At 50.1% G+C, this 19,862-nt stretch overlaps 3 protein-coding genes and 1 non-coding gene across 5 annotated transcripts; 2 read left to right on the plus strand and 2 right to left on the minus strand.

Annotated features, from left to right (window-relative positions):
• The first annotated feature begins 246 nt into the window (after positions 1-246).
• Positions 247-8,308, plus strand: LOC127602690 (zinc finger protein 263-like). 2 transcript variants are annotated; one of them, XM_052069007.1, is made up of 5 exons: positions 247-534; positions 6,171-6,509; positions 6,601-6,884; positions 7,629-8,081; positions 8,169-8,308. In XM_052069007.1, exons 1-5 carry the CDS (start codon positions 357-359, stop codon positions 8,262-8,264), a joined length of 1,350 nt encoding a protein of 449 aa, XP_051924967.1. In that variant the 5' UTR covers positions 247-356; the 3' UTR covers positions 8,265-8,308. The 2 variants fall into 2 exon arrangements, with proteins under 2 accessions (XP_051924967.1, XP_051924966.1); XM_052069006.1 differs by lacking the exon at positions 8,169-8,308 and having other exon boundaries at positions 6,601-7,776.
• Positions 8,309-8,668: 360 nt separating this feature from the next.
• Positions 8,669-11,230, plus strand: LOC127602733 (uncharacterized). The gene is made up of 5 exons (XM_052069068.1): positions 8,669-8,960; positions 9,415-9,938; positions 10,058-10,181; positions 10,285-10,424; positions 10,739-11,230. Exons 1-5 carry the CDS (start codon positions 8,783-8,785, stop codon positions 10,784-10,786), a joined length of 1,014 nt encoding a protein of 337 aa, XP_051925028.1. The 5' UTR covers positions 8,669-8,782; the 3' UTR covers positions 10,787-11,230.
• A 1,008-nt stretch (positions 11,231-12,238) lies between these two features.
• On the minus strand, positions 12,239-18,176 carry slc25a25a (solute carrier family 25 member 25a). Its single transcript, XM_052069005.1, has 10 exons — positions 17,897-18,176; positions 16,878-17,004; positions 16,713-16,800; positions 16,518-16,629; positions 14,757-14,915; positions 13,933-14,085; positions 13,731-13,838; positions 13,401-13,568; positions 13,185-13,329; positions 12,239-13,101 (listed from the first exon to the last, which is right to left on the minus strand). Exons 1-10 carry the CDS (start codon positions 18,056-18,058, stop codon positions 12,917-12,919), a joined length of 1,407 nt encoding a protein of 468 aa, XP_051924965.1. The 5' UTR covers positions 18,059-18,176; the 3' UTR covers positions 12,239-12,916.
• Positions 18,177-19,730: 1,554 nt separating this feature from the next.
• On the minus strand, positions 19,731-19,802 carry trnae-cuc (transfer RNA glutamic acid (anticodon CUC)). Its single transcript has one exon. It is a non-coding gene; the product is annotated as a tRNA-Glu (tRNA).
• Positions 19,803-19,862: the final 60 nt, after the last annotated feature.

A 19,862-nucleotide genomic window follows, 5' to 3' on the forward strand; every position in this document is an offset into this window, starting at 1 on the left:
AGATTAATTTAAACTGAGTATGCGATTTTAAGGAGGTAGGTTTTGACATGGGATTTGAATGTGGGAAGAGAATCAATATTTCGGATGTCGGGTGGGAGTGAGTTCCAGAGTTTCAGCATCGATCCATAGAGAACCGGAAGGGTAAAACTTATAATCTTTGTTGTTTTTAGCTAGGTGCATGCAGTACGTTTGCGGACCGACACTCCAGCACACTAGATGGCGGTAATGCGCATTACGTGTAACATCCCATCTGCCAATACACCAAAGGAAGAAAAAGGCAAAAGTTTCGCAGCGTTTGAATAAAGCCTGAGGTTCCGAGTGCCGTCGCTGTCCTCGTTTTGCTCCCCAGCGTGAAAATGTTGAAGGATTTGGTACGCGAGCGAATGATTGCGGCAGCCGACGAAATCTTCGCACTGTTTGAAAGAACCATTGCGTCGTACGAGGAGCAACTTTGTCGAGCCAGAGATGAAACCGAGCGGCACCGACGACGACTGGAAGCTGTTTGCAAGACTCAAATTGTCGTACGACTCGAAGGTCCGAGCTTCTACCTATTAACCATCGTATTGACTTAACGCCCTTTGTGTTAAAAAAAAATCATTCATATCGGTGCCTCGGCGTCAGAAATACGCGAGTAAAAGTTCAAAGAGGGATCGATCCTCAAGAAACAAGATTTGATCGTTATTTTCGAATGTTGAATCATCATATTTTTGTGACGATTGACGTGATGCTACACATCCCCCCCCCCCCCACTTACACTTTTGTTAACAGGGTCGGCCATTTTGGGCCGCCATTTTTAATGTTACCAAAACGGCGCACCGTGGTTCAGCCGTTAGGTCGGCCATTTTGGGTCGCCATTTTTAATGGTGCCAAAACGGCCCACCGTGTGTGGTGTAATTGTGTACAGCATGACGATAGTCGCTGGACGACTACGTCATGAGTGTGCGCCGAGAGCGGGAGACGAGAGAGTGATTAGAGAGAGTATACACGTTTCGAAAAAGCTCAATAAAGTTACCCACGTTAACACGACAGCTGGACTCACGTGTGCCTGACTTGATAACACGACATGGTGTCAGAAGTCCTGTGGTTGGCGTGGAGTGCGTGAGGAGGATCTTTGTACACGGCGGTGAAGGGCAAAAGGCGAAATGAGCGACGGAGGGGAAGGAACCTCGGCGCGGGCGGATGGAGCCACGGCGTTAGGTGCACAGCGGGCTGCGGGACCGGTCGTCACCGCGGGGCCGTGCGCCACGTTCAACATCCAGCCGCCGGAGCCCTTTGACTTCTCAAAGCCGCAGGAGTGGGACAAATGGATCCGGAGATTTGAAAGATTTCGACTGGCAAGTAACCTGAATGCTAGTTCCGAAGGAAATCAGGTGAACGCATTGATTTACTGCATGGGTGACGAGGCTGATGATATCCTACGCGGGCTGGATCTGTCCGAGGTTCAACGGCGCACATACCAAGAAGTGCGCGGGGCACTCCAAAACTTCTTCGTTGTCAAGAAGAATGTCATCTTCGAGCGGGCTGTATTCAACATGCGCCGTCAGAAAGAAGGGGAGAGTGTGGATTCGTTCGTCACTGCACTATATGCGCTGGCGGAGCATTGTAGCTACGGGGCGCTACGCAATGAACTGATCAGAGACAGAATTGTCGGACTACGAGACAGTGGATTGTCTGAACGCATGCAGTTGGACGCGGATTTAACCCTCGAAAAGGCCATAAGAATTGCACGGCAAAGCGAGGAGGTGAAGAAGCAGCAGTCTCATTTGCGAGGGGACACCAACTCAGAGGCAAGTGGCGCTGAATCTGTTGACAGAGTGTTCAAGAGCAATGTAAGGTATGCTAAAAACACACCTACCTGTGCTAATAGCCAGACAAACAAGTCCCAAAGTTCTCGTTACAATAAGGAAAGGGGTGCACAGTCTGTGTGTCAGAAATGCGGCAGCTCTCCATCCCATCCAAAATGTGATTGTCCCGCTCACGAGGCAAAATGTCATGCTTGCGGAAAGAAAGGACATTTTAAGCGTGTGTGCAAGTCTAAATCTGCGCACGAAGTTACAGAGGACGAAGAAGATGAGGACGAGGAGGGGTTCCTCCTTGACAGTGTTACGACAGACCGTGACCCGTGGATGGTCAAAATTGACATAAATCAGCGTGGTGTGATGTTCAAAATTGACACGGGCGCTGATGTCACCGTTCTGCCACACACAGTTTTCAGGGGCACGTACAAAAACAATCTCCCTAAACTCAGAAAGGCAACAAAACGACTCCTGGGACCAGGGAGGAGCCCGCTTGAGGTCGTGGGCGTCGCCAGGCTGCTGCTGAGGAAAGGTGATAGGGAGGTGATGGAGGATGTGTACATCGCTCGTCAAGTGCATACTGCCCTGCTGGGGAGATCTGCGAGCTGCAGGTTGGGGCTCGTCGCACGCCTAGGCAGCGTCTCTATAGAGACACTAAAGGAGAATTACCCCAAAATATGCACTGGGCTCGGAGTGATGCGGCGGCCGTACAACATCAAGCTGAAACCTGGGGCTGAACCTTTCTCGTTAAAAACACCAAGGAGGATTCCATTGCCGTTACTGGACAAAGTCAAGCAAGAGCTATCCCGCATGGAACGACTCGGGGTGATATGCAGAATCGAGGAGCCAACAGACTGGTGTGCTGGCATCGTGGTGGTGCCCAAGAAATCAGGTGCTGTACGTATCTGTGTAGATCTCACCAAACTCAACGAGTCAGTGTGCAGAGAAAAGTATATCCTGCCGTCAGTGGAGGAAACACTGGGCTTGCTGGCTGGAGCCCGGATTTTTAGCAAGCTGGATGCAAAAATGGGGTTTTGGCAAATACCCCTAACACCCCATTCGGAGAAGCTGACAACTTTTATCACACCCTTTGGGCGTTATTACTTCAAACGGCTACCTTTCGGGATAGCCTCAGCCCCCGAACACTTTCAGAACCGAATGGCAACAGAGGTTACAGAAGGGCTGGAAGGTGTTGTTTGCCACATGGACGATGTGCTGATATGGGGCCGAACACAGGAGGAGCACGATGCCCGCCTGCATGCTACTTTGGAGAGGATCCAGGAGGCAGGCATCACGCTCAATGTCAAAAAGTGTGAGCTGTCAAAGTCAGAGGTGACATTTCTAGGCCATGTGATCTCAGACAGAGGCATCAGGCCAGACCCAGGCAAGACTGAGGCAGTAAGGATGATGCCGGAGCCAACGAATACAACAGAGTTGAGAAGTTTTCTCGGAATGCTGACCCAACTCGGGAGATTTGTGCCACAGCTGGCAGAGAGGGACAAGCCTCTCCGTGATCTCCTGTCCAAAAAGAACTGCTGGTTGTGGGGCGTCGACCAAGCGCGAGCCTTTCAAGATTTAAAAGATGCACTGACGTCCACACCGGTGCTAGCCATGTTCGATCCCAACAGGGAGAGCAAAGTGTCTGCAGACGCGTCGTCATACGGGTTGGGAGGCGTTCTTCTCCAGAAGTGGGAGGAAGAATGGAGGCCAATCGCCTACATGTCGCGGTCGCTCACACCTACGGAGCAGAGATATGCACAAGTGGAGAAGGAGGCTCTGGCGCTGACCTGGGCCTGCGAGAGGTTTCGAAACTTTCTCATCGGGAAGCATTTCCTGATGGAGACGGACCACAAGCCTCTCCTGAGTCTCCTGGGGTCCCAAGCCTTGGACGCCTTACCTCCGCGGATCCAACGCTTCAGGATGCGACTCATGCGCTATTCTTACTCCATCTCTCATGTCCCAGGAAAGTGCTTGTGGACAGCCGACACGCTGTCTCGAGCTCCCATGGAGAGGGTGGAGACACCAGCCGACAAGGAGTTGCTCGAAGATACGAACATCTACGCGGACATGGTGATGGAGAACCTACCGGCGACCACCGAATACCTAGGAAAGCTGAGAGAGCAGCTGCGGAGGGACAGTGTGTGTGCACGTGTGATGCAGCTGTGCACAGAAGGCTGGCCCGAACACGGTCCAAATGAACCGGCACTCAGGCTGTACAGAGCAGAGCAGGCGTTCCTTACAGTTCACGACGGAATCTTACTGAAGGGACAGAGACTCGTCATACCCCCAACCATGAGAAATGATGTCCTCGCCAAACTGCATGAAGGTCACCAAGGCGTGGTAAAGTGTAGACAGCGAGCACAGCGGTCAGTATGGTGGCCCGGGCTGAGCCAACAGCTGAACGAGTTGGTTCTCAACTGCCGAACATGCTGCAAGGAGAGACGGAACCGGAGGGAGCCAATGATTCCATCACCCTACCCGGGCCGACCATGGGAGAAGTTGGGTGCAGATCTGTTCGTGCTCGGAGGCAAGACCTACTTGCTGGTTGTGGACTACATGTCAAGGTACGTGGAGATAGCTTCGTTGGCCTCCTCAAAATCGGATGAGGTAATTCGCCACCTTAAGTCGATCTATGCACGCCACGGTATCCCCGACCTTCTAGTTTCGGATGGAGGGCCCCAGTTCTCCGGAACGGGCTTCAGGGCTTTCGCGGAGTCCTACGGGTTCCGTCACATTACAAGTAGCCCACGATATCCACAAGGAAATGCCGAGGCAGAACGTGCCGTTCAGACAGTCAAAGGCCTCTTGAAAAAGGCAGATGACCCCTACCTGGCCTTACTCGCATACAGGGCTACCCCTCTTGAAAACGGGTACAGTCCGGCTCAGCTTCTCATGGGGAGGAGACTCCGCACAACGGTGCCTGTCCTTCCTGCCCTGCTCGACCCAGCCGTCCCGGACCGTGATGCCGTTGTACGGAGTGAACGGGAGAAGAGGACAAAAGATGCTCAACGTTACAATATGCGGCATCGGGCACAGAACCTCGTCAGACTCGACCCGGGACAGGATGTGTGGATTAAGGACCAAGGAGCGGAAGGAGCCATCATTGAAAGACATGCTTCCCCACGATCATATCTGGTGGAGGGGCCCCATGGGACCATCAGACGAAACCGTCGTCATCTCATCCCAATGAGGTCCTCGCCTGAGCAGAGTGACCGTGGTGCAGCGGAACAGTTCTCGGGAAGCGTTCCAGGAAAACCATCGGCTGAACCACCGCAGCAGAACCTTCCAGACCCGCCAGCTACTCCAAATACCAAGACCAGGTTTGGAAGAGTCGTGGTGAAACCAACCAGGTTGGACTTATAAGCCCCCCCCCCCCTTCCTCCTACGGTTTCGGTACAATCAATGAGGCTGTGCTTGTAAGGTTGTTTGAATTATTAAAAAAAAAAAAAAAAAAAAAAGGAGCGTAGCGGGGGAGGTGTATGGTGCGATGTGTTTGAATGTGCTGTTTTGTTCGCTCTACGATGTCTAGCTGGTTGCAGATCATATGTGTGTTGGAGCCATTGTTGAAAATAAGAATGACATTTGTTTTTGTGCATGTGATTTTTTGACACAGGCTGAGATAGGAGCAGACCTCTCAACTATGAGGCAGAATAATCCTCAAGGTCTGTTGAATCATTGGCAGTCTACCCAATGATTCTAGAAAAGGGAGATGTGGTGTAATTGTGTACAGCATGACGATAGTCGCTGGACGACTACGTCATGAGTGTGCGCCGAGAGCGGGAGACGAGAGAGTGATTAGAGAGAGTATACACGTTTCGAAAAAGCTCAATAAAGTTACCCACGTTAACACGACAGCTGGACTCACGTGTGCCTGACTTGATAACACGACACCGTGGTTCAGCCGTTAGGTCGGCCATTTTGGGCCGCCATTTTTAATGGTACCAAAACGGCGCACCGTGGTTCAGCCGTTAGGTCGGCCATTTTGGGCCGCCATTTTTAATGGTACCAAAACGGCCCAACCATTCAGCCGTTAGGTCGGCCATTTTGGGCCGCCATTTTTAATGTTACCAAAACGGCCCACCGTGGTTCAGCCGTTAGGTCGGCCATTTTGGGCCGCCATTTTTAATGGTACCAAAACGGCCATTTTGTGCCGCCATTTTTAATGGTACTAAAACGGCCCACCGTGGTTCAGCATTGTCTTTCTCAACTCGAGTTTTTTTTTTTCAATGACTTTGTGACGAATGAGGTTAACGGCTAGCACCAAAACAAAGTCGTTTGTGACATTTTCTTTTAGTTGGAAATGTACATATACGACTAGGTCACATCTGTCCCGACCGTCATCTAAACTACGTTTGTTTTGTTTGTGTACTTCAGACGTCCAGCAGCTGATTGGTTGTAAGGAGGCAGAGTTGGGGGGCTCCAGTTCCGAGCAGAGGATTTCTCCGCCCGCCTTTGTTAAAGAGGAAGGTGCCGATCTGCTCTCCGGCCACGTTGAAGAGGAAGAGCGTGAGGTGCCCGTTGACGCGAAGGAGGAGAGGGTGTTGGTTAACGTCAGCAATTTGCCACCGACTCGCACCCGCGCGGGCCGTGAAGCTGATGAAGACGAGCCACCCGAGCGGTCACATCTCCCTGATCACAATCCAACCGGAGAGCAGTGTGAAGGACCACCACCAGACCACCTCGAAGTGCCAAAGAGCGACGAGCAGCGTGAAGGTGAGGTGAAGCCGGTCCCGAATGTGTTTTGGTGGCTTACACTCGACTCCGTGCAGACCATTGAGATTTGTGTCGTTTCGTTTTCCTCCAGACTTTGGGCAGCAGGCGGGCCACGGGGGAGAACACGATCCACGTTCCCCCCATGATGAAGAGGAACGGGAGATTCCAGTTCCTCCCCGGCCTCAGGACAAAAACGGGCCGCTCGGCGTCAGCAAGTCGCCGCGGAAAAGCGTCTTTACTGGGAGCGAAGACGGCGCCGAACCGCCCCGCCGCCGGCGGTGTCGCCGCTGCGTAGACCGGCCCGAAGGCTCGCCGGCAGAAAAGCTCCCCGCTCCTCCGCCAGGCAGCGCCAACCGAGACGTCGCCAACAAACGGGTGAAGAGCTCTAAAGACGAGACGACTCGTGGCGACGAGGAAACTCCCAGCGCGCGTGAAAAACGTTTGCCCTGCTCGGTTTGCGGCAAATCGTTTCGCAGTCAATATCTGATTGTTCATATGCGAATGCACACGGGAGAAAAACCCTTCGGTTGCTCACTTTGCACCGAACGGTTTCCCAGCAAGGCGCAGTTGAGCCAACACATGCTAGCACACACGGGCGAAAGCCCTTATTGTTGCTCAACCTGCGGCAAGAAGCTCAAGCACAAGTCGACCCTGCTGGCGCATTTGAAAATTCACAAAGGCCAAAAGCCTTTTAGTTGCGCCGTTTGCGCCAAAAGCTTCGCGAAAAAGTCCGGCATGTTGAGCCACATGAAAACGCACGCCGGCGAGAAAAGCTTGCCGTGCCCCGTTTGCGGCGTCGTCTTCACCAAAAAATGGGAACTGGCCAAACACGCGAGAACGCACCGGCAGAAAAAGATCTTGAGCTGCACGCGTTGCGGCAGACAGTTCGCCGACCTGTCCGATAAGATCCGACACTTGATCGTCCACACGGGACAAAATGATTGTCTCGCTTCTTCGAGCTAAAGAGATTGCAAAGCCGCCAGACTCGCTCGCGCGGGAAAATATTTCGAGCGGATACGAAATGTTAAAGTTAAACGTTAACGTAGCCGTTTCTTGGCACGAGGTGGACTGTCGCGGCGAACGATTTTCATTTGATTGATCTACGTCGACGTCCCGTAGATGACGGCGTCCAAACGAAGGAGGACGGTATTGACGGTGGGAGAGCGAGTCAAACTCATCCGGTTAAGCCAAGCGGGATTCAAAGTCAGCGAGATTCAGGAGACGATCCGAGTGGGAAAGACTCAAATCTACGAGACCTTGAGAAACAAGGACTCGATTCTCGCTCGGTACGATTCTGGCCGTTTACCCGCTCAGAGGAAATTGCTCGTGGTCCGACGGACGAAATACAGCGGGATCAACGAGCGCGTCCTGGATTGGTTTAACTCTTGTCGTCGTGCTCAAAGCCTTCCGCTAAGCGGACCGCAAATTCGAGAGAAGGCCAGCTCCATCGCGCGCTCTCTGGGCATCGAGGACTTCGAAGCGTCCCACGGCTGGCTTCAAAAGTTCTTAGAGCGAAATCAGCTGAGGAACGATGTCCTGGTTGGTGGGGGCGGGGAGCTCAAGTCGGAGACGGTGAGTGAGCGGCGGGGAAAAAAAAAATTGAAGGATCTTCAGAAAATGCTATTGAGAATTGTGACCAGACCGGAATCTTTTTTTCAGAACTCGTACGTGTGCGATTCTGGAATGAAGGCTCCCTTGGACGTGGGAAAATCGGCCACCCCCGCGCCGCTCTGCTGCTGCGCACTAATGGAATAAAACTGCCGCCGGAAGTGAAGTCTGCCCCCCGAGTGTACTGCTTAGATTTTTTTTTCTTTTGACACAGAAAAAACTGAATAAAAGTCAAATCGTGGCTGAACGAAATCTGCCTTGCCTGCCTGAATGACGTTTTTGTATTTAATCCAATTGCTTCCAAGTCCACTTTTCGGAAGCAGGATTGTGCATCGGCAGAAAACGGATGTTGGCTGGCAACCGGTTCAGGGTGTCCCCCGCCTACCGCCCGAAGACCGCTAAGACAGGCTCCAGCACGTCCCGCGACCCCTTGTGAGGATAAAACCGGTTCAGAAAATGGAAGGATGGAATCGTGGGATGACGTTGGCTCGGTACTGCTGTTACAAGGGTGTGACGTTAGGTGGCGGTAATGTGCGATGAACCCGCCGATAATGTCAGGAGTCGGAGAAGAAAAGTGCGGAAGTTAGCAATTGCACAGCATTCACCGCTTCGCGTGGAAAAAAAAAAAGGCGTCAGGATTCAAGCGAATCGTCTTCAACGTGAACATGTTGAAAGAGTTGGTACGGGAGCGACTCATTGCGGCCGCCGACGAAATCTTCGGCCTCTTTGAGAAAACCATCGCGTCGTACGAGGAGCAACTTAGTCGAGCGAGAGAAGAGAACGAGCGGCAGCGAAGACAACTGGAAGCCGTTAGCGCGTCTCAAATGATGCTACGAGGCGAAGGTCTGCTTACTGAGCTTCTTCATCGCAACGTTTTGGTTCTCTTCGGAGGACGCGCGGAGCAATAACGTCAACGGCGAGTGTTTTACGGGGCCTCGCGGTTAGCTCGTTTAGCGGAGACAATAGGTGTCAAACTCGGGTCCTGGTGGGCCGCTGTCCTGCAGGTTTTCCAAGTCTCCCTTGTTGCAACGCAACAAAATAATAAACAAAAATAGTACCAAACATTAATAACACCCCCCCCCCCTCGGGATGGAAAACTAATGAATTTTTGTCTTAATTTTTATTCTACGAATGCAATATTCATCAGACTGACTCCAGTCGGGGGTAGGGGGGATAGAACAGACATTTTCAAAATCATAAGTCCGACCCAAGGACTATGTCACCCCTGAAGGTAGTCCTAGAGGACCGGTTGTTCTACAATCGAGCTAAACTGTGTGTGTGTGTGTGTGTCCCGCAGACATCCAGCCACTGACTGTTTGTCAGCAAGAGGCTTCCTTCCAGTCGCTGTCGTCCGCTTTGGACCTGGACGACGCCTTCAACGCTAAAGAGGAAGAGGAGGGTTTTCACATCGGCAACTTGCCACCGCCGGCTGTCGCCCCGGAGCCCGAAAACGAAGCACCCGAGTGGCCCGAGCTTCCTCATCTCGTTGTGACGGCAGAGCCCTTGGAAGGACGAGCACCAGAGCCCCTTTTAGCTCCGCTGTCCAATAGCGACGACGATGATGACGACATGCAAGAAGAAGCCGCGGGCGAGACGGCGCCGACGCCTCGGCGCACGCTGCGAGCATTCAGAGGCAAAGCTCACGTCAGCGCACGTGTGGCTTTAGCTAAAAGTGCCGCGGCCGAGGCGGCCGCCGCTTCCATGCTCACCGAGGCGCACTACGAAAAGACTCCCAGAACTTTGGATTGCGATACGGACCTTGAAAGGAAAAGAAAAGTTTCCGCCGTCTGGGACCATTTTGATCTTCTGTCGTCTATGAAGGTCTCGGCTTTTGATTTGCGACTCACGATTGTTGAGGTCATCGATGTTTTTGGTGAATGTTCGCAATCGAAATGAAATGATTCCTTTTCGATTTTTTTATTTTATTTTTTTCTCCGCAGGTGAAATGTCGCATTTGTTCGACGGTGCTGTCGTACGTGAACAAAAGCACCTCCTCCATGCTGAGACATTTCAGAGCCAAGCACGAACACGACGAGCACCCAAACCCGCCCAGAATCACTGCGGGTATGCCGACGTTTGACGACGCTCTCCTGCTCGTTTTATTAACACCGAATGCTTTTTTCCCCCACCCCAATCTCTCGCCATCATTTGATTGGTCGCCATCAAGCCTCAAGGAAGCACGCGCTGGACCAGGCGGTTCTAAATTTCATTATCAAGGAGTCGCAGCCGCTCAGCATCGTGGAGAGCGACGGCTTTCGGCAACTGCTTCGGACCCTTGAGCCGTCCTACGTTTTGCCGAGCAGGAAGGTTTGTAGGCGATCGAGGATAAAGAATATATGCCTTTGTTGTGACGTTTTGCCAAGCAGGAAGGTTTGTAGGCAATCGAGGATAAAGAATATATGCCTTTGTTGTGACGTTTTGCCAAGCAGGAAGGTTTGTAGGCAATCGAGGATAAAGAATATATGCCTTTGTTGTGACGTTTTGCCAAGCAGGAAGGTTTGTAGGCAATCGAGGATAAAGAATATATGCCTTTGTTGCTCCTCCTCCATTCAGCTATGTAAGCTTAAGTTCACCGCCAGCATCGTGGTTTGCTCTTTGGTTCAACTGGGATTCATTTTCAGACCGTCACAGAAATGGGCCCGAAAAACATCAAGAACGAGCTGGCGTGACAACGGAAGCTGTCGCGGGCGGAGCGGGCGGGGAGTCTTCCTCGGCGCTCTGCCGTCACGACGTTGAGAATGTGCAGTCTCCCAAATTTGGCGCAAGTCGGAAGGTGTTGACCGAGCCGCAAGCCGAGCCTCCTTCGCAACAGGCGGCGGCACCAGTTTCCGGCACGTCGTTATCTTTTTATCGCTTTGTTGTTGCTGTGATTTGCTTGCTGATTTGTAATTGATGAACTAAAGTAAAATGATTTTTTTTTTTTTTTAAGAGAACCACCGGCAACGGATTGACAAATTTGGCACGCTGCACATCAGATCAGCGCCGCAGCACCTGGCGGGGATCAATACAGTCAACTCCCCTTGATCACTGTTTTTTTTTTTTCAAAATAAAATTGTCCAGTGTTATAGTAGTTTGGGCTTTTCTTTGTCATGATGTACTTAACTTTGACTTGTGTTGTGTAATTAAAATTAGCCTTGGTTGAACTCTGATTTGACGTGTGGGCATGATTCCACGCCCCGCCACCAGATGGCAGCACACTATTCACTTCAAATTTAAAAGAAGCGTGAAGACAGGAAACATGTCGCCGTTTTTTCCACTGATGGGTTAGAGAGCGATGGTTGAAAGTCTGAATCCACTGCCAACCCGTGTTTTATACCAACACAAGGTGACATTTTTCAATTTACATAATTATGTAGATTAATGAGAGGGGCGGTTACTCCAGTGGACATTTTATCATTTTATCGGGTTACAGCAGGCATGCCCAGCTGCGGGCCAGGGGGGCCGCCGCCCCGCCTGTTTTCTAGATCTCCCGGCTGCAACGCCCCCGCTTCAGATGAGCAGCTCATCAGATTTCTACTACATGGAACATTCCACCAAATCTGGACCAATTGCTATTTGTAATATTCTCACAATAAAGTCAATCTATAATTTTTTCTCATCTTTTCTTTTTTAAGCACTAAATGTATCCGTTTTTTGTACCGATTCTTAATTCTTAAAATGACAAGCCCGCACAACTATGCAGTTCTTGGGTATTTGCGTGACTTCGCTCACCTTGAAACGACACGAGTTGATTTATGTCCTCGTTAAATGCAGCCGGGAGCGAACAAGCAAGCTTGCTTGTCACCAAAGAATTTACACTCGTTCAACTCAGAAGCTATGTCGCTTAGATGTGACGTAATCGCTAAGCCGTCCGGCCCACTTTCAGCTCTCTCTTTTTGATTTATATTTGCATATTTTAGCACTTTTTTTTGCCTTAAATATTCTGAAAATAAAACCTTTTTTCCAATTCTTGCAATCACAGAGGGATATGTACTGTCTACTTTGTCTGATGTTTCTGTCATTTGTATTTTTTGGGGTCATGTCTGCTTTAAGGTACTCAATCAACCGAAAGCACACACCCCCAAACTCTTTCCAGTTTTAATGTTTTTTTTTTTTTTAGAAAGACTCAAGGATGAGAGGCATTTTTTTTCCATTTAACAAGAATTTGCATTTATTTGCATGAAAATAGATCTTTAAAAATACTACAAAGTCTTCCCTGTAATACCTGGACTGCTGTGACGTTGAGGCTTTTCTCCACCAGGATTAAAGTGCAATAAGTTGCTCATTTTTTTTCTTTTGACAAAACCGCGCCCCCACCAAAAAAAAAAAAAAAAAAAAAAAAGTCTAACACTTGTGTGATTTCTTTAACCTGAGGTAAACGGTAGGACAATTCTGCAGATCACCCACAGTGCCAACTCCAACAGTGCGATAGTTTTTCCACCACTCATTAAGGCCTTCGTTGATAAAGCACAAGTGGCTCTCTCGAACACTCACGAGCGCATGAAAACGGAGCGTTTGCGTCCCGCTCGACAATAAAAACAATAAATAGTGCATGGAAATAAATAGCGCGTGGCAGCGGAGCAACTCAACTGTGCAATATCATCCACTCGAACACAATCGCACTTTTTGCCTTCCAACTATTGGTCCTCACGGTTCGGTTCGCTTACGCGACCGTAATAATAAATAGCAGCGGGCCAACGCGGGCGTCCTCCCGTCCCGTCTTTCGTCAGCTGACATTCACAGAATGAGCTCAAGCTTCACAAACCCCCTCCCCCCCCCGTGGGCGGGTGGGATTCCCTAGCAGGGACGACGGTGGGCGGTCAGCGCGAGGTGATGCCGAGCTGCTTCTTGATGTGCTCGTACATCACGTAGCTGATGCTGACGGCAGGGATGACCTTCAGGAAGTTGGGCGCCAGCCCCCGGTAGAGGCCCGTCGGACCTTCGGCCCGCAGGATCTGCCGGAAGAGCCCCGTCATGCTCGCTTGCTGGCCGCTGCCTGTCGCGGCTGCAAAAGGATCACATTTTTTTTTATACGTCCATTTTTTTTTAATCAACCGTGACAAGTTGAGATCAGTGCGGCGGCCTGACCTTGCGCTTGCATGCGCGTCCTCACGAGAGCGAGCGGGTAGCTGGCAAGCTGGCCGCAGGTGCTGGACACGGTGCCGCACGCCAGGAGCACCAGGACGCCGGCATCGCTAGCGCCGTACTGCTGCAGGTAGCTGTTCTTCAGGGTCTGGGGGTCATCACGTGACAAGTTAGCACGGAAATGCGAGGAGGAGGAGGAGAAAAAGTAGCGGCGCTCACCTCGTACACGGCCAGGTCGATGCCAGCGTAGGGGATGATGCCCAGCATGTTCGGCACGTAACCTTTGTAGAACGCCGCCAAGCCCTCCCGCCAGAAGATCTGCTTGGCGCAGTCGGAGATGCCGGCGTACTGGCCCGTCGTTCTCAGAGCCAGGCGGGTTTTCAACACCTGAATTTAAAAAAAAAGTCATTTTCCATCATTTATATCTTTTCTGAAACAACAATGCCCGACGCCGCCATAGTTATACAGCATCCCAGAACCTTTGAGATATCCGATTGCCACACGAGGCAGATATGCGGATGATCTTAGCTTAATATCGCTCCAGCTCACCTCCATGGGGTAAATGGCACTCTGGGCGATGACTCCGGCCAGCGATCCGGCCACGAAGCGCTCCGAGATGCTCAGCGTCTGCTTGTCGCTGCCGATCAGACGTTTGATCTAGGGCGAGAACCGGACAGAAATGTGAGCTGGCTCACGTTTCACATAAGTACGGGAGGGCGGAAGGGGGTGGGGGGGCTGCGCTGTGCCATACCTGCTCGTACGCCATAAACTTGAGGGCCGACTCGGGCGCGATCTTGATGATGTTGATGCCGTTGCCTCGCCAGAGTGAGCGCACGCCGCCTTCTTTGATCATCTGCATCAGGCCGCTCATGATGCACATGTTGTTACTTCTGGAGCCGTACACCTGGAGGGACGCAGACTCGTTAATATGCACAACCGAGGCACAGCGGTGGTCTTCAAAAGCACTTTTCTTCTCTATGCTCGAGTACGGTTGCTCCAACTGTTCAGATGATCAGCTCATTGGCCGGTTCGGAAGCAACATCGGAACCATCCTGAAGATTTGAATCAGGTTTGTTGCTCCCGGGAGAACTGGAAAACCGGCAGGACGGCGGCCCTTGAGGACCGACTTTGGACATTCTAACCCTTTATGTAAAAAGGTTTCTCAATTTGTTAATTTCTTGAGCCGGTTTGAGGGCTCTCCACATGATCTTAACATTAAGCTAGTGGACTTTGGTTATTACGGTGCAAGTTTTGGTTCCAACATTTGCGTTTAAAAACGCAATGTTTAGTCTTTGTGTCAAAATCGTCATCGGCGTGGGTGAAAGTTGAGCCTATGCCGCCAACTGGAGGCCAAAGACTTACGTGAGGACCCGTGGCCCGGCAATGACGCACAGAGCGATTTCACGCCGCGGTGCATCGACCTCGGACTCTGTCTCCCCTCTTCCAATTAAACATTAACTTTGATTTTATAATGAGCCGCAAAACCACTTTTGCAACATCTGACCGCCTTGCGCAAAAGCGCGATAACATTGCCCCACTTTCCCAGCCCCGAGTTGCCGCACATGACCGCCTTACCTGCATCATGACTTTGACCCGATCCAGAGGCGCCGTACACGTCCTGGAAACGGCGCCCGCTCCGCCTCCCGCCACCAGGTGGCGCCACCAAGTGCCACTCTGCTTCTCCTCTGTGCTGAAGTCGTCGGGGACCATCAGGTTCTCGCCCACGTCAAAGATCTGCAACAGGCAAGGATGCGTGTTATAAAATGAACATTCAGCTGTGGCCAGAAATCTGCAACCTGTGATGGGGGGGTGGTTTACTCAAATTATTTCTCAGTACCATTTGTGTAAAATAACATCTTAAAATAAATACAGTCTGCATCACAAAATTCATTCATTCATTCATCTTCCAAGCCGCTTGATCCTCACTAGGGTCGCGGGGGGTGCTGGAGCCTATCCCATTTGTCTTTGGGCAGTAGGCGGGGGACACCCTGAATCGGTTGCCAGCCAATCACAGGGCACACAGAAACGAACAACCACTCACACTCACACTCACACTCACACTCACACCTAGGGACAATTTAGAGTGTTCAATCAGTCTGCCATGCATGTTTTTGGAATGTGGGAGGAAACCGGAGCACCCGGAGAAAACCCACACAGGCCCGGGGAGAACATGCAAACAACACACAGGGAGGCCGCAGCTGGAATCGAACCCGGTACCTCTGCGCTGTGAAGCCGACGTGCTAACCACTGGACTACCGGGCCGCCGCATCACAAAATGTGTATAAAATTTTACAACGTGCAGGCTTTCGCTGTGCAAATGTTATGACCGAGTGTTAGGTGAGGCAAATAAAAGGAATGAAAATGTCCTACACGTCCAAATTTTGTGTCATCATACGACCTCAATTCCTTAATGTGCTCCGAAATTCGACTTGGCACACGCAAATATGTGTGTACTCAATCTGCGCTCAATCAAACATGAGCGCAAGAGGACCGAGCATGATCCATGTCCTTGAGCAAAGGTCACACTGTGCAATAGCTTTGTCGTCATTGGCAGCGTCAAGGGATCATCGTGATGCCTCATTGGCCGGGTCCACTGGACGCTCGCGAACGGCCAAAGCGCAGCACAGTCAACCAGTAACCCTAACGTGCCGGTTAACAAGGGCACTTCTTATTACATTAGATGCTTGTTATCGCCACCAATGGAAGCCTCTAAACAGTCATCAACTGTTCTCTCTTTTAGGAGTGGAGGGGTGGGGGGTGGGGGGCACTTTGATGCATTTACATAACAGCTCACATAATCCCGCCAGAGATTAAGCGCTAACACGCAGGTTGGCGTCCTTCTTATTTGCCCGTTTAAGCGGCACAGGAAGGTGCACTTTGGAGCCAATAAAGTTAACGGCTGGCTAATCATGCCAAAATAGGCCATCTGATTAAAAAGAAGGAAAAAAAAGACGGGTGAACACGGTGTCTACTTAGGATAAAGTTTATGGCCAGATCGTGTACATTTTACTTTGCTAAATAAAAGAAATATCACCATCTGAAAATGTATTTTGACATTTTAAAGTTATCAAAGTCTGACAAACAGTTTCAAAACTTTATGCATTTATACGAGAGATATTTCACAAGATTTCGGGTATATTAAAATGCGACCAGAGGATTTTCTCCAACTTTTTGGAAATGTTATTGTGACAATCCCTTTGTCGGCTCGTGCGCATTTGACCCAATCAAAACCCTGAAATTTTCCCAAAAACCAGTTTAAGGGCAAAGGGACAAAAGGCCTAAAAACATTCGCTATGGAAAACATCCAGTCGAAGTAAGACCGCTTGTGCAACTCACCGTGGAGTGCTTCCAGTACAGGATGATCTCGGGAATGCCCTCCGTCTTCTCCACGGTGGGGTACTTGCTCCATTCTTTACTGCTGATGGTTATGATGCCGTTCTTGTCCATGCTAAAAGACAAAAAAATGAGCACATTCAACTCCTGATCTGTACAAAGATACTCACACACAGTTTTGAGAATCTACTCAGCTACCTCTTAAGTGCTTTCTCGGCGAGATGATGGGAAATGTGCACGCCGATGTCTTGGAGAGCCCGGATGAACTCCTTGCTGTCCACTCGGCCTTGAAAAGAACAAAAATGGGTTTAACACAAAACCAGTTGGGAGTCTGGGTTCTCGGGGCAAATGTGAGACGCTCACCCGCATTCCTCTTGTCCAGGGGCTTGAGCACCAGCTTCAGGTCCTTCTCATAGTCCTGCAAGTAGTGCACAAATTCCTCAAAATCCAGCTGGTCGTCAGACATCTGGGCCTCCCTCGCTTGGGTTTTCTGCAGGTCACACACACAGACAGATGGAATAGATGTTGGCATTTCTAATATCCATTTAAAGTCCAGCGTTGCCACCGTGACCCATTTATCCGGCCTTGGGTGACACGATGACTGCGCTATCTTTGACCGGAGAGCCGCAGAGGTCGGCCGCCAACACCGGTAATCCCGTCTCAAACTAAATCGAGAGCAGGTCACTGTCCCTTTGACGCAATATCGCACCCGGCCCGACTTGTCAGGCAGTAATCGCACGCATGCAGAAGGAGGATGATTGTGAACTTTTAAGCATGAAAATGAGCTGCTAACAAAATCCTTCCTGCAATGGCAGAATTTTCCCCAACAATTATCCTTGGTATGCAAATTACAGGGAAATGCAACTTTTTAAGGTGCGGCAGGACGTTCATTTTGCTTAACCTAAAACCACATCACAATCTATACACACACACACACATCAATTTAAGACTTAATTTTGCTTTCATTTCTTGCTCGAGTCCATTTGAAAGGCGATCCGTGACGTCACAAATGCAATGAAAGAGAAGGCGGCTTCCACGGAAAGGTGGACACTCCCGCCCCACGTTTATTTAAGAAAAAAGCCACTAAAAGGGGGCAGACGGTCACTATATCGGCACTGTACACGTATATAAACATTTTCTAAAACTTTCAAATTGTTAAAATTAGGATTTGTGAAGATGTGGGGGGCAACGACAACGTCGTGGCAGCTGGAGCACGGCGAGCTTTGTGGCCTAGTCGTAAGGCTTCTGCTATTTCAGCTATGCTAAACCGGCCGGCGCCCAGAGTCCCAGACACAATCCATTAAAGAACGGTGCGCGAAGTGGCTAGTAAATATTATCACAAGCGCCACTGTCCGTAAATAGTTACACGGTTTATTTCTTACTTTTCGCCATTTCTGGTAGGTTGAAAACTCCTGGGACGGCAGAAACACGCTCAATTTGTTGAAGAGCGAATTGAGTTCGGTCGGAAGTCCGTTCGACTCGAAGTAGTCCACTTCCACCGGGTCGGAGTTGGATACGGGGACGTAAAGGCACAGAGCAAGCATACTTGGTTCCTTCAATTGAAAAGTGAACTATAATAAATAAATTAAATAGAGGAAACAAAGCTACTCCTTCCTGGTGGACGACCGAAATGCCGGTGAGTCACGAGATATGCCGGCTTCAAGAGAAATTCGTAATGCTCCGCCCCATACCGTAATAGTGGCATGTCATTGGCTGTCTCTGCACCCGCATCGAGTTTTTTTTTTACTATTGGGCCAATCGGCAGGCTTGCTCATTGATCGGGCTTGAATTGGTCCCGCCTTAAATGTTGCGTAAGGATTGGCACTTTGTGGACCAATCCTGTGCTCGCTTCTGGTCTGGTCAACGTGTCAGCGATGAACCAATTAGGTGTGTCCTTTCATTCAAGGACTGCCAGAAGCTCCATCAGCGTACACAGGCCCAAGAAAAATACTAATTAATCAATGGAGGGCCAATAAAGGTACAACGATGAAAATCTATAATAGTGCTCACACGAAAACAAGAAACAAAATATGGCTATGAGAAAACGGCTGCAAATTTTTTGTTTTTAACAGTAATATTTAGTCTTGCACAACTTTACATACGGTGGCAACGTCATTGCTCGGGGATTCGAATGAAACTCAAAACAAAGCACAACAATAAAGAAAACAACGTGATTTTGCTATTCAGTCATCAGTTATATTTTCCGGAGTCACCCATATTTTAAGATTCTGCCGGGTTAAACAGACTAATTGAGAACACGTCCAAGTCCAGTTCTCGCAATCCTATTGCTCGGCGATTCTGTCCTTGTCCCACTCTGGAGCTGTCAACTGATTTAACTTGTACTTGGGTCAAAGGTATCAATCTCAGAGAGGTTCCTAATTCATCAGAGATGCGTTGTGTTGTCTTGCCTCACAGTCGCCGTTTTGTTGTTGACGTTTCAGTTACATCACACGACTGCAGTGGTCGCACATTAACCTGCAGAGTCGCACAAACACCACGGTACAGGTGAGGGCAGATGGTGGGGGCAGCATTTGGCATCGGGCTGGTTTGTTTTGACGCACAAAATGACACTTGGGGATGTTTTTGTACTGGTTCATCCCGAGACAAGAAGTCAACAACAAGGTGTTCTAGTGGCCAACACGATGTAATGAATGACAACGTCCATAAATGTTTAGATATACACAGTACATACTGTACTGCTTTTCAGCCATCATATAATGGAATTACCATATACTCCTGTAATGGGGCGACACGGTGGACAACCCTCTGGGATTCCGCACCAGGGGTGTCAAACTCAGGTCAGATCATCAGCAAGCTCTGCGGAAGCCTGACATTGAACCTGTTGATTTGAAACAGGTGTGTTGCAACAGGTGGACTTGGAAAACACGCAGAACAGCGGCCCTCCAGGACCTGAGTTTGACACCTATGCCGCACCCAAAAATGAGATTTTGTCAGACCTAACTCAACAAAAACAGGGTGTTCTCCAGTGTACAGTACATGAGTTGAGATGACAGTCTCTGCAAATCGAAAATTGCATTTACAATATGTTCTATGTCGCCCCCCCCCACTCCCACTAGTCCAAACACAGTACATGAAAATGCAGGAAGAATGTTGTTCAGCAGCACTTAAGACCCCTACATGCCACTGAAATCACGAAAGATACTGTGCCGTCTTCTTGGACGGTACAACCAAAGATCATACGCTTCAAAAGTTTCTTTCCCTGACCGGGAATCGAACCCGGGCCGCGGCGGTGAGAGCGCCGAATCCTAGCCACTAGACCACCAGGGATATAGGAATCATTAGGCAGTGTTTATTTTCTTGAAAGAAATTTATGAGGCAGCCCGGGTT

The sequence above is a fragment of the Hippocampus zosterae genome, chromosome 6, assembly GCF_025434085.1.
Source record: "Hippocampus zosterae strain Florida chromosome 6, ASM2543408v3, whole genome shotgun sequence".
Taxonomy (NCBI): Eukaryota; Metazoa; Chordata; class Actinopteri; order Syngnathiformes; family Syngnathidae; genus Hippocampus; species Hippocampus zosterae.

What these genes read in the sequence shown, in the direction of transcription:
- LOC127602733 (XM_052069068.1), top strand. Translation starts at nt 8,783, where the DNA reads ATGTTGAAAGAGTTGGTACGGGAGCGACTCATTGCGGCCGCCGACGAA. An exon ending in ATCTTCTGTCGTCTATGAAG is followed by an intron (nt 9,939 to 10,057) that starts GTCTCGGCTTTT and finishes TTTTCTCCGCAG; the next exon opens with GTGAAATGTCGCATTTGTTC. An exon ending in ACGTTTTGCCGAGCAGGAAG is followed by an intron (nt 10,425 to 10,738) that starts GTTTGTAGGCGA and finishes ATTCATTTTCAG; the next exon opens with ACCGTCACAGAAATGGGCCC.
- LOC127602690 (XM_052069006.1), top strand. Translation starts at nt 357, where the DNA reads ATGTTGAAGGATTTGGTACGCGAGCGAATGATTGCGGCAGCCGACGAA. An exon ending in AATTGTCGTACGACTCGAAG is followed by an intron (nt 535 to 6,170) that starts GTCCGAGCTTCT and finishes TGTGTACTTCAG; the next exon opens with ACGTCCAGCAGCTGATTGGT. An exon ending in GAGCGACGAGCAGCGTGAAG is followed by an intron (nt 6,510 to 6,600) that starts GTGAGGTGAAGC and finishes GTTTTCCTCCAG; the next exon opens with ACTTTGGGCAGCAGGCGGGC.
- slc25a25a (XM_052069005.1), bottom strand. Translation starts at nt 18,058, where the DNA reads ATGCTTGCTCTGTGCCTTTACGTCCCCGTATCCAACTCCGACCCGGTG. An exon ending in CCTGGACAAGAGGAATGCGG is followed by an intron (nt 16,801 to 16,877) that starts GTGAGCGTCTCA and finishes GTTCTTTTCAAG; the next exon opens with GCCGAGTGGACAGCAAGGAG. An exon ending in TGTACTGGAAGCACTCCACG is followed by an intron (nt 14,916 to 16,517) that starts GTGAGTTGCACA and finishes TGCCTGTTGCAG; the next exon opens with ATCTTTGACGTGGGCGAGAA.